This window comes from Rattus rattus, chromosome 9 (genome assembly GCF_011064425.1).
Source record: "Rattus rattus isolate New Zealand chromosome 9, Rrattus_CSIRO_v1, whole genome shotgun sequence".
Classification (NCBI taxonomy): domain Eukaryota; kingdom Metazoa; phylum Chordata; class Mammalia; order Rodentia; family Muridae; genus Rattus; species Rattus rattus.
Window position 1 is genome coordinate 39,335,038 of NC_046162.1, and position 12,587 is coordinate 39,347,624.

Sequence of the window (12,587 nt, forward strand, 5' to 3'; positions counted from 1 at the left end):
CACATGCACCATGGAAATCAGCAGGTAATGCCACACTTTCAGCAGGGTCCTGATAACATCTGACACTTGGGGTAATTGAAGAAAAAGCAGAAACTGTGGACAGTCTGGCATTTCATTGACTTAAGGAATAGTGGGGTGGGGTGGGTTAACTGAAGTCTTTATATGAAAGGGTGGTAATCATTTCCTACCTTGCACTACTAATTTCTGCTAAATTCTCCTTCATAAGTCATATTTTGAGATTTTGAAAAATTGTTGCCTTCTGCTCTGCTACTTTAAAGTACTCTACTTGCTTTATGCAACGGGTGAATATTTCATGTATAATGTAATAAAACCTTAGTATGATTTCACATGATGTTCTCTTGCATTACTTAATCCTGTTGAGGGCATATAGTGTCTTCTTATTTTTGCATTGTACAATGATCTCAGTATTTTGTTCATTTCCTGGACACATTCTGTGTTTTGATTTCCTAAGACTCTCCTGTACATATTATGTTCACACAGATAACAGAAGGGAGTGAGTAAACACTGTCAAGAAAGAAACCCAACTCCAGTCTGTCACCAGAAAGGATCTGTAGCACGTATAGAAAATTTGCTGAAAATTATATAACTGTTGATTTTATGATTATTGAAATTTCGTTCTGTGATCTCAAAAATGTTTATTCTTATTTCCTCAGTTATAACTTATGAACAACATTGATTCAAAAGAGATGGATGACTCCATCCTTGTACAAATGGTAAGGACAAAGAATCCAAATTGTGTTTTAAAGCTGACAGTGTCAAGCACGAATGGAAACAGCAAAGCCTTCCATTGATGCACATGAAACAACACGATAAGCAAAACTAAAAGCATTAAAAATAATAAAATGTATATATATATATATATATATATATATATATGAAAGCTTATTGTACAGGGAATAAAAGAGGATGCCCTAATAAGGAAAACTATCAAATGTAAAAGTTGTCATTTTCTCCTCAAGGACAGATGTCATCAGGCCATGCCCTTTCCACATTATATCTGCTTTGATGGTTCCTTCTAAGGCATGGAGACAGGAAACCACAGCTGTGGGACAGACTTTACCTTGGTTGGTCTTTTCCAGTATGGACACATGGACACCTTCCTCTTCACAGTCATTGCCGTCCTCTTTGCAGTGGCTCTCATAGGCAACATCACGCTGGTCCATCTCATCAGGCTGGACCGAACACTCCACACCCCCATGTACTTCCTCCTCAGCCAGCTCTCCATCATCGACATGATGTACATCTCCACCACTGTGCCCAAGATGGCAGCTAACTTCCTGTCAGACACCAAGACCATTTCCTTTCTGGGATGTGCAATCCAAACCTTTGTGTTTCTGACCCTGGGTGGGTCTGAAGCCCTCCTGCTGGGTTTCATGTCCTATGACAGGTACATAGCCATCTGCCGGCCCTTGCACTACCCTGTGCTCATGAGCAGGAAGATCTGCTGCTGTATGGTTGCCAGTGCCTGGAGCAGCAGCTCCATCAATGCTTTAGTGCACACAGTGTATGTATTTCAACTTCCATTCTGTGGATCTAGGATTAACCACTTTTTCTGTGAGATTCCATCTCTTCTTCCATTGGTGTGTGAAGACACGTCCCAATATGAGCATACAGTCCTCGTGAGTGGCCTTGTCATTCTGTTGTTCCCCTTCCTGGCCATCCTAGCTTCCTATGCTCGGGTGCTGGTTGTTGTATACCAGATGGGTTCAGGGAAGGGACAGAGTAGAGCTGTGTCCACCTGCTCCTCCCACCTGACTGTAGCCAGCCTGTTCTATGTCACTACTCTTTCCACCTACACCCAGCCACACTCCTTGCATTCTCCTGGGAGGGACAAAGTGGTGGCTGTGCTCTACTCTATCATCACCCCTGTTCTGAACCCATTCATCTACAGCCTGAGGAACAAGGAGGTCATGGGGGCCCTGAGGAGACATATGGGATGATGGTTATAGACACAGAAAGTGGGTCTTTGGGTTGGCCTGTGAACTGATGTAAAGGCTGGCCTTGACAATTTCTGGGATGATTTAAGGATTAATATTCTGGTGGAAGCTCATCAGATTGTCTTACTGACTGAATAAGAGCATGAACCTTTGCCCCCTAGATGTACAGATGTACGTTTGCTGACATTTTACATAAATCTGTAATGTTTTACTGATTTTCTTTGCATATACAATTATTATATAAGAGTTTGTGTTTTTATGCTGTGAGTGTTTTAAGGACAGTTCTAAAAGAAATATGGAAGGAGATAATTTAATGCTTGCTTTGATGCTTGTGTGACTATTACCACCTGAGTAAGAGTTCTAAGATATCTTTCAATGACATCATTCTGACTCCCTTTATCAATACCTTCCCAAAAATTCACTAATGGCTTTGCAATAAACATCATCAATGGATCTGTCTGACAGAATGCACTCTGTGTCTTTCCATGACCAATTTTCTGTTGATTTTCTGCAGTCATACTAGCTTAAGATAAGTACATTTAGACAAAAAGACACAGAATGATTCTGCTTTAAAAATCCATAGACAATTTCTGTATTTTGTCCATGACTAATATTCAATAAGGGTCAACAGCAATAATGTTATTTCAAATGAATTTCCTTTATAAGTAGTGACTATCCTGGAGCTCCCTATGTGGACCAGAATAGCCTCAGACTACTATTGGGAAGAAAGTTGTATGGCAGCAGGCAGATTTTAAAAAAAACAATCTACTGTTTTTGTTTTAATTTAAATTTACAGATGATTGTGAGCCACGTGAAGATGCTGGGTATCAAACCTGGGTCCTCTGGAGGAGCAGTCAGTGCTCTTAGTGTTGATCCAGCTTTCTAGTGCCCCTGCATGCTTAAAATAGTTCAATCCTTGTCATGTAATCCAAGACCCAATTAAAAAAAAACTTGTGTTCTCCTATGTACTGGTGTAAGTAACATGACAAGTAATTCTCAGTATTAAAATACATATGTTGTGGGGCTAGAGTGATAGTGTAGCAGTTAATAGCACTGGCTTCTCTTCCAGAGCAATTGAGTTCAAATTCCAGCACTTTTATAAGGTAGCTCACAACTGTCTGTGGCTCCATCTCCAGGGTACATGAGGCCTCTGGCCTCGAGGAGCACTTTAAAATATTTCACACCATATATATTGTTATAATAAAAATTATAATGATGATGATGATGTGGGTGTAGATGTGGATACACGCATATGAAATTCCTTATAATTGGTGCCAATAATTACAGTAATAATTATAAGGACAGGTGGAAACACCTCTTCATGGCACTAATGAAAATGAATTGCATCTGTTTTCAGTGTGTGGGATCCCATTCCCCTATCTGGGCTGACTTGTCTGGCCTCAGTGGGAAAAGGATCCACCCTGCCCTGCTCAGACTTGATGGGCCAGGGTGGGGGGATAATGAAGGGGTTCCCAACCTGCTCAGAGGAGAAGGGGAAAGGGGATAGTGTAAGAATTTTGTGAGTGGGAACCGGGAGGGGGAAGCAATCAGATGTAAATTGAATAAAAATTAGTGCAAATAAAGAATGTACTGCACAATTTCCATGTGCAAATATGTGAATATATAATTTGCCTATTATACATACTATACTATATATGAGTACATAAATGTATGTGACAATAATTATCAATAAAAGGAAGCTATCAAATTGAACTTGGTGAATGTGGATAGAATTTAAGGGAAGAAAGAGAGGAGCAAAATATTGTTACTGTATTTCACTTAAATATACAGTATAATTTTAAACTGAAAGGGGACATAGCCAGAGATACCCTACAGAGGAGAAAAAATGTGCTCTCAAAAGACATGGGCTATTTAATAGAAATCTAAGTGTCAGGCACAGGATATCTCCCTCAAATTTGCTTGATTTTCTATTTCTGTGACACAGCACTGTGTCACTGGAGAGATAGCTCAGAGCACTATCTCTTCTTCCACAGGATCTGGGTTCAGTTTCTAGCACCAAATCACAGCACACAACTGCCTGTAACTTTATTTTGAGGGTATCTGATTCCCTCCTACCAATGCAAATAAAATAAAGTCATAAAATAAGAATCGCACCCTCCGTGAACAGCTCGCCTTTGCTGATTTATTTTCTTGTCATTAATGTAATCCATACACTCACTCTAAACAGAAAGGCTGAGGTTGCTAAGTATCTTCAATACTCTGACCTCACATGATTAAGGGTGATCTGTCCCTACAGATCCTGCATTTGGATCCTTGGTCCCCAGTTGCAATGGTTTTGGTTGGGGTGAAGGTTGGAACATTTATGACATGGAGCCTTAGTGACGTGTGTCACGAGGGTGGGCCTTGAGATTGTGGACCTCAGCCTTTTCTCCTATCCTGTGTTCCACATCCTGAGTGCCCCTGCAATGTGACCAGCCAGCCTCCTGTCTGAACCACCATGCTATCCCTGCCTGCTCTCATGTCCTTGACATCTTTGTGGTAGTATTCCTCTGGAACTGTGAGACAAATAAACTTTAAGTTGTTTTCAGCAGGGTAATTTATCACAGTACTAGTAAAATAAATTAGTACAGAAATTGGTACTAAGAAGTAAAGCCATTGTTATGAAAAAAAAAACTGACCATGTGATAGTTGGGACTCTGGAAGAGACTTCTGGTTGCAGTGAAGAATTTAAGTCCTTAGGAACTTAGTGCAACATTTGTTAGAAGCTGAGAAACAAGACCTTTGAGAAAAATGTGGTCAGTAGACACCTAGCTTGTGACATTTCAGAGCAGAGCAAAACATCTACCAGGAAGTAGATAGATTCCAGCCATTCATGTGATATGTGGACCAAGAATCTGGCTTCATTATACCCATGTCCTGAGGACTTGAGTGATATTGGATGTAAGGATAGTGGACTAATTGGATTGGCAGAAGATAGGTGTGAGAGCGAGTCTAACATTTAGACAGTGTATAAACAGGGAAGCAGCTGTAGTTGTTGAAGAGGATAGTGCCATGAAACTTAGTGCTTGGTACTGTGACAATGGGGAAAGCAACTTGATGTCAAAACCCTACCTACCCATCAAAGGCTCCAATGTGTAAACATGCAAGTTTACAGGAAACAAGAAAGGCTGGACTGAGTCTTTGCTCCTTGACAGCAACCACCTAGGAGATGCTTCCCCAGGGTCAGAACTGATGCATCTCTGGTCAGGTGGGAGACCCAGTGGGCAGGCTCCTTGCCAAGCTGGCATCAGACTTTGGCAGAATTATCCACTCTATTTGAAGGCCTGAAAGATGAAGGACTGGGGGTGGGGCATGGAGAGCAGCTGAGGTCAGGCAGTGTGTGGCTGGGTCCAAGTCCCTGCAGGAAGCTGTGAAGGTGAAGCCTAGATTGCAGTGGAGACCCCAGGATGTTGGGGATGCAGGACTGTGGGACATCTGCTAAGGAAAACTGTGCACATGGTGAGGAGCAGCCCAAGGCAGAGTCTATGTGTGCTACAGGCAGCCAAGCTGGAGCAGTGGGGCTGCCTACACCTTTGGAGCTTAGAGTCTTTCAAGTCCTAGATGCCAGACACTGGAACTATGGGGTTTGGATCTTGCTGTGACTTGATTTTCTTTTACTATGCCTTCATTCCTGTCCTTTAGATGGAGAATATTTATGATATTCCTTTATATATTGAAAATTTTAAAAGATTATGTGCTTATTCACTTTATATCCCAATCAAACCCTGCTCTCCCATTTCCCTCCTCACACAGTTCCTGCCCCCATTCCTTCTCCCCTTCTCTGAGAAGGGAGAGCACCGGCTGAGTACCAATCCACCCTGATACATCATGTCACTAACAAACTGGGCTCATCCTCTCCCACTGAGTTCAGACAAGACAGCCCAATTAAGGAAATAGGATCCCCAGGCAGGCAACAGAGTCAGGGACTACCCATTCTCTGCTCATTAGGAGACACACATGAAGACCCAGCTCCCCATATGCTACATATGTGTTGCAGGCCTAGATCCAGCCCATGAATGCTTCAAGAAGGTTACAGACCACCACATACATTAGACCACAAAAGATATTCTTCTCTCTATATACTAATCAAAAGAGTAAATATCCAGAATGAAGAAAGACTTTTAAAAGCTGCAGGGGAAAATGCCAAGTAACATATAAAGTAACGTATAAAGACAGACCTATCACAATCACACCTGATTTCTCAGCAGAGACTCTATAAAGTCCAGAAGGTTCTAGGAGGATGTTTTGCAGACTCTGAGATACCACAGCTGTCATCACAGACTACTGTATCTAATAAAACTTTAGCTCTTACTTAAAAAACATGTTCTCAACAAAATTAGAAAGTCTACGTGAAATGATGATTTTCTGGATAGATTCCACTTAGCAAAGTTAAATTAACAGCAGACAAACTACCTAAACAATCCTATAACTCCTAAGGAAATACAAGCAGTCACCAAAATTTCCACAGCAACAGCAAAAATGCCCAGGTACAGATGGTTTTTTTGCATAGAATACTACCAGACTTTCAAAGAAGAGTTAATACCAACACTACTCAATCTATTCCACAATATAGAAACAGAAGAAATTTTACCAAACTCATTTTGTGATGCCACAGTCACTGTGGTACATAAAATACACATAGATTTGGCAAATAAAGAGAATTTCAGACCAATTTCTTTTATGATCATTGATGCAAAAGTACTCAACAAAATACTCACAAACCAAATCCAAGAACACATCAAATGTAACATCCATCGTGATCAAATAGACTTCATCCTAGGGATTCAGGGATGGTTCAGTATATCAAATTCCATCAACTAAATCCACTATATAAACAAAGTGAAAGAAAAAACCCACACCATCTTATTATATGCTGAAAAAGTCTTTGACAAACTTCAACACCATTTTATCACAAGCCATGGAGATATCAGGGATTCACTGTACATATATAAACACAATGAAGGCAATGTATAAAAAGCCAATAACCAACATTGGAGTAAATAGAGGGAATTTTAATGCAATTTTTCTAATATCAGGGACAAGAGAAGGCTATCCACTCTCTCCCTATCTGTTCAATATGGTACTTGAAGTTCTAGCCAAAGTAAGTTCTAGTCTAACTCTATCTAAGCAATTGAAAGACTTGCATGACAAGAAATCCAATTCTCTGATGTAAGAAATTGAAGAAGATACAAGGAAAGGGAAAGGCCTCCCATGCTCATGTATTGGTCTGGCTAACAGTAAAACTGTTCATCTTATCAAAAGCAATCTACATATTTAATGCAATTCTCATCGATACTCCAACACAATTCTTCACAGACTTTAAAAGAGCAATCCTCAACTTTATATGGAAAATAAAAAAGAGAGACTAGATAAAAACAGCCTATACAATAAAAGAACATCTAAAGATATCACCATACCTGCTTTCAGGCTGTACTACAGAGAAATAGTAATAAAAATCTGCATTCTATTGGAATAGATTCGAATTGAATTCAAATTAGATTTGAATTGAAGATCCAGACATAAGCCCACATACCAACAAACAAAAGATTCAAAACCTATACACTGGAAAAAGAAAGTATCTTCAACAAATGTTGCTGATCTAACTGGATTTCTGTATGTAGAAGGATGCAAAAAGATACGTATTTATCACCTTGTGTAAAACTCACAACCAAGTGGATGAAAGACCTCAAAGTAAAACTAGATACACAAAATCTAATAGAACAGAAATTATGGGATATCCTTGAACTCGTTGTTACAAGATGCAAGTTTTTGAACAAAACACCTATAATTCAGGCTCAGAGACCAACAATGAGCAAATGGGATCTCATTAAACTGAAAAATTTTGCAAGGCAAAGGACACCATCAGTAGGACAAAATGGCAGCCTACAGAATGGGGAAAGATCTTCACCATAGCTACAACTAACTGAGGACTAATATCAAGAATATATAAACAACTCAAGAATCTACACACCAACAAATCAAATAACCCAATTAAAATTGGGTACAGATAATTCTCAACACAGGATTCTCTAATGGACAAGAAACCCTTAATGGCTCAGATCAAAACCTCAAGTGACAGCACATGCTGAAAAGGATGTGGAGCAAAGGGAACACTACTTCATTGCTGGTGAAATATCAAACTTGTGCAACCAATAAGGAAATCAAGCAGGCAGTTTCTCAAAAAAAAATACAAATAGGTCTACCTCATGACCCAGGTATAATACTCCTGGGCATATGCCCAAAAGATTCTCTGAAATACCACAATGACACATGCTCCACCATTTTCATAGCACGATTATAGGTAATAGCCAGAACTTGAAACAACCTCGATGTCTCTCAATTGAAGAATGGATAAAGAAAATATGGTTCATTTACTATTTGCTATAAAAAATGAGGATATCATAAAATTTTCAGGCAAATGGATAGAACTAGAAACCATCATCCTGAGTGAGGTAACCCAGGGCAAAAAGGAGATGAATGGTGCGTATTGACTTACATGTGTATATTAGTCATAAAGTGCAGGATACCCTTGGTATAGTCCACAAACCCAAAGAACCTAAATAACAAGGAAGGCCCAACAATGGATGCTATAATCTCACACAGAAGGGTAAATAAAATAGTCATTGGAGTGGATCCAAGGATAGAACTTGGTGAGAAAGGAGAAGGGGATAGGAATGAGGAGGCATCAGGTGTGTGACAAGAGGGCCAGGAAAATAAATGGAAATAGTCAGCTGAGGGTAGCAGAACTATGTCTAGGACTTGCCAGAGGCCTGTGTTGTGGGATGCTGCAGGGAATCTGTGAGGGTGACTCTAGCTGAGAGCCCTAGCATTGTTGGCTGTGGAGCATGAAGTGGCATCTCCTGTAATCAGGCAGGAGGCATCTCAATGGAGGGATGTTCAGGATACAGTCTCACCCACAAAACCTTTGATCCAAAATGTGTCCTGCCTACAGGAGGTTCAGGGACAAAGACTGGGTAGAGACTGAGGGAATTGTCTACCAATAATTGGCCCAATTGAGACCCACCCATGAATAAGAAACAATCTGTGAGAATATTAATCATACTCTGTTATGCTTGCAGACAGGAGTTTAGCGCAACAACCCTCTGTGAGGCTCTACCTGGTAGCTTACTGAAAAAAACGAAAACATCCACAGTAAAATATTGAAAGTTCAGGAAGTCTTGTGGTAGAGTTGGAGGAATAATATATGGATCTGGGTGGAAAAGGAACATAATAAGACGGAGGAACAATATAGGAACCTGGAGGGCAAAGGAACTGCATAATAAGACCAACAGAATCAACAAACCTGGATACCTGGGGACTCCCAAAGACTGAACCAACAACCAAAGAGCATCTATGGGCTGGACCTAGGCTCCCAACAAATGTAGCAATATGCCAATTGGTCTTCATGTAGGTCCCCTAAGAACTGGATAGGGTGTTGTTTCTAACTCTGTTGCCTGCTTGGGATGTCTTGTCTGACCCCAGTCATAGAGGATGTGCCCAGTCTGTCAATGATTTGGTGTATCTGGGTAGATGGATACCCGGGGCATGTGCCACTTCCTCAGAGGAGAGTGGGAGAAGGAATGGGAGGAAGGGACTGTGTGAGAAGGGAATGGAGAGGATAACTTTGATTGGGATTTAAAGTGAATAAATAAATAATTTTTTAAATCTTCAATAAATGAAGGAATATAATATACATTCTCCTTCAAAAGGACAGGAATTAAGGTATAGTAAGGAGGGATCAAGCCACAGCAAGGTCCAGAACCTGTAGTTTTCCGCCAGTCCATCTCTGGCATCTAAGACTTGAAATCCTCCATGTTCCAAAGGCGTAGGCAGCCCCACTCCTCCAGCTTGGCTGCCTGTAGCACACATAGACTCTGCCTTGGGCTGCTCCTCACCACGTGCACACATTTCCTTGGCAGATGTCCCACAGTCCTGCGTCCCCAACATCCTGGGGTCTCCACTGCAAACTAGGCTTCACCTTCACACCTTCCTGCAGGGACTTGGACCCAGCCACACACTTCCTGACCTCAGCTGCTCTCCATGCCCCACCCCCAGTCCTTCATCCTTCAGGCCTTCAAATAGAGTGGATAATTCTGCCACAGTTTGATGCCAGCTTGGCAAGGAGCCTGCCCACTGGGTCTCCCACCTGACCAGAGACGCATCAGTTCTGACTCTGGGGAAGCATCTCCTAGGTGGTTGCTGTCAAGGAGCAAAGACTCAGTCCAGCCTTTCTTGTTTCCTGTAAACTTGCATCTTTACACATTGGAGCCTTTGATGGGTAGGGTTTTGACATCAAGTTGCTTTCTCCATTGTCACAGTACCAAGCACTAAGTTTCATGCACTAACCTCTTCAACAACTACAGGTGCTTCCCTGTGTATACACTGTCTAAACTTTAAACTTGCTCTCACCCCTATACTCTGCCAAGCCAATTAGTCTACTATTCTTACATCTGACATCACTCAAGTTCTCAGCACATAGGTATAATGAATCGAGTTTCTTGGTCCAAATACCACGCGAATGGCTGGGTTCTATCTACTTCCAAGTTGTTTTCCTCTGACATGTCATAAGCTAGGTGTCCAATGCCCACATTTCTCTCAATGTTCCGTACTCTGAGCTTCTAAGAAGTGGTGCACTAGGTTTTGCTTCTAACACATTGGAGATTTTCTATCCTAAAAGACTAAATTCTCTATTCTAACCATAGTCACTTCTGTAATGATATGAAACACATTCATTTTACCACAGCATGGTCAGGTTTTTCCCAGCAATGGATTTGCTAGTGGGTACCAATTTCTGGACTAGGCTCTTTTTTGGTGCTGTGATAAACTACCTTGAAGAAAGCACCTTGAGAAACATCCTTGGTTTGCAGTCCCAGAGGAATATGGCCAGAAAGATCGTGGAGAGGTTGCAGTAGACATGGTGGATTGAAAAGGGAGACTGATTCATCACATTCTAGATGCACTATAGAAGTAGACCACAGGACAGGAAGTCAGGCCAGGGTCCACAACCTCAAGACCCACCCTAGTGACCCACATCACCATGGCTCCATACCATGAAGGTTCAAAATCTTCCCAAACACCATTGCCACTGGGGACTGAGGATTCAAATACAGGATCTGTAGGGACAGATCATTCTCAAATCACAGAAATGGGGGTGGGGGGGCACATGAGGTAAGAGTATTGAAAACACTTAGCAACCTCAGTCTTTCAATTTAGAGTAAATTTATGGATTACATTGACAGAAAAAAACTAAAGAGCAAAAGCAAGCCATTTGTGGAGGATGCAACTGTTATTTTTTTACTTTCATTTTATCTGTGTTGGTGTGAGTGTGCAAATATCTTTCAAGTAAAGTTACAGGCAATTGTGAGCTATGATCTGATGCTGAATATTGAACCCAGACCCTTTGGAAGAACAGATAGTGCTGTTAACCACTGAGCCTTCTCTCTAGTGACAGACATGGTGTTTTCTCACAGAATATAAAACTAAGACAGTTTGAGGGAGGAATCCTATGCCTGACACTTAGATTTCTATTAAATAACTCATGCCTTTTGCAAGCATGATTTTTCTCCTCTGTAGGGTATCCCTGGCTTTGTTCCCTTTCACTATAAATTTTTACTGTATTTTACTGTATTTCCCTTTACTCCCCCAAACTGCATCCACATTTCTCATGTTCCATTTAATAGCCTCCTTCTGTTATTATTGTTACAGATGTATATGCATTCATATCTAGCATATGAAATATATATAATAAATTACATAAACTATTGTGTGCACACACAACAGGTGACATACATTCTTTTTTCCATTTATTTATTCATTTTACATCCAGACTATTCCCCCCTCTTTTTCCCCCTCACAAATCCCTCCAATATTCCCTTCTTCTTCTCTCCTGGGAGTGTGCAAGTTCCCTGGTTATCATCCTGGTGTACAAACTCTATGCAGGGCCAGGTGTTTCCTTCCCCACTGAGGCAGGGCAAGGTAGCCCAGCTAGGGAAATGGAATACCACAGGCAGGCAACAGATGAAACTCATTTTTGTTAGTGCCAGAACAGGTGTTTCTATGTGTTGCTAAATTTATCACTCTAATTATTGGCACCAATTACAAATAAGCAACAAGGCATCTCTAAAATATTCCACAACACTTATTATTACTATTTTATTTAAGTATAAGTGTGGGTATGGATGTGGATATATGCAGTAGTGCGAGTAATGGCATGCCACTACTCTTGCCCTCACAACATTTATTTTTTTTAATTAACTTGAGTATTTCTTATTTACATTTCGAATGTTATTCCCTTTCCCTGTTTCCGGGCAAATATCCCTAGCCCTCCCCCCCTTCCCCCCTATATGTATTCCTCCCATCCTCCCCCATTACCACCTCACCCCCAACAATTACATTCACTCAGGGTTCAGTCTTGGCGGGACCAAGGCTTCCCCCCTTCCACTGGTGCTCTTACTGGGCCATTCATTGCTACCTATGAGGTTGGAGCCCAGGGTCAGTCCATGTATAGTCTTTGGGTAGTGGCTTGGTCCCTGGAAGCTCTGGTTGGTTGGCATTGTTGTTCGTATGGGGTCTCGAACCTCTTCAAGCTCTTTCAGTCCTTTCTCTGATTCCTTCAACAGGGGTCCCATT

The 12,587-nt window shown here is 41.2% G+C and overlaps 1 protein-coding gene across 1 annotated transcript; it reads left to right on the forward strand.

The window, feature by feature from the left end:
- Positions 1-1,043: 1,043 nt before the first annotated feature.
- On the forward strand, positions 1,044-1,961 carry LOC116909783 (olfactory receptor 2AK2-like). Its single transcript, XM_032913474.1, has one exon. The coding sequence runs from the start codon at positions 1,044-1,046 to the stop codon at positions 1,959-1,961; it is 918 nt and encodes a 305-aa protein (XP_032769365.1).
- The last annotated feature ends 10,626 nt before the right edge of the window (positions 1,962-12,587 follow it).

What these genes read in the sequence shown, in the direction of transcription:
- LOC116909783 (XM_032913474.1), top strand. Translation starts at nt 1,044, where the DNA reads ATGGAGACAGGAAACCACAGCTGTGGGACAGACTTTACCTTGGTTGGT.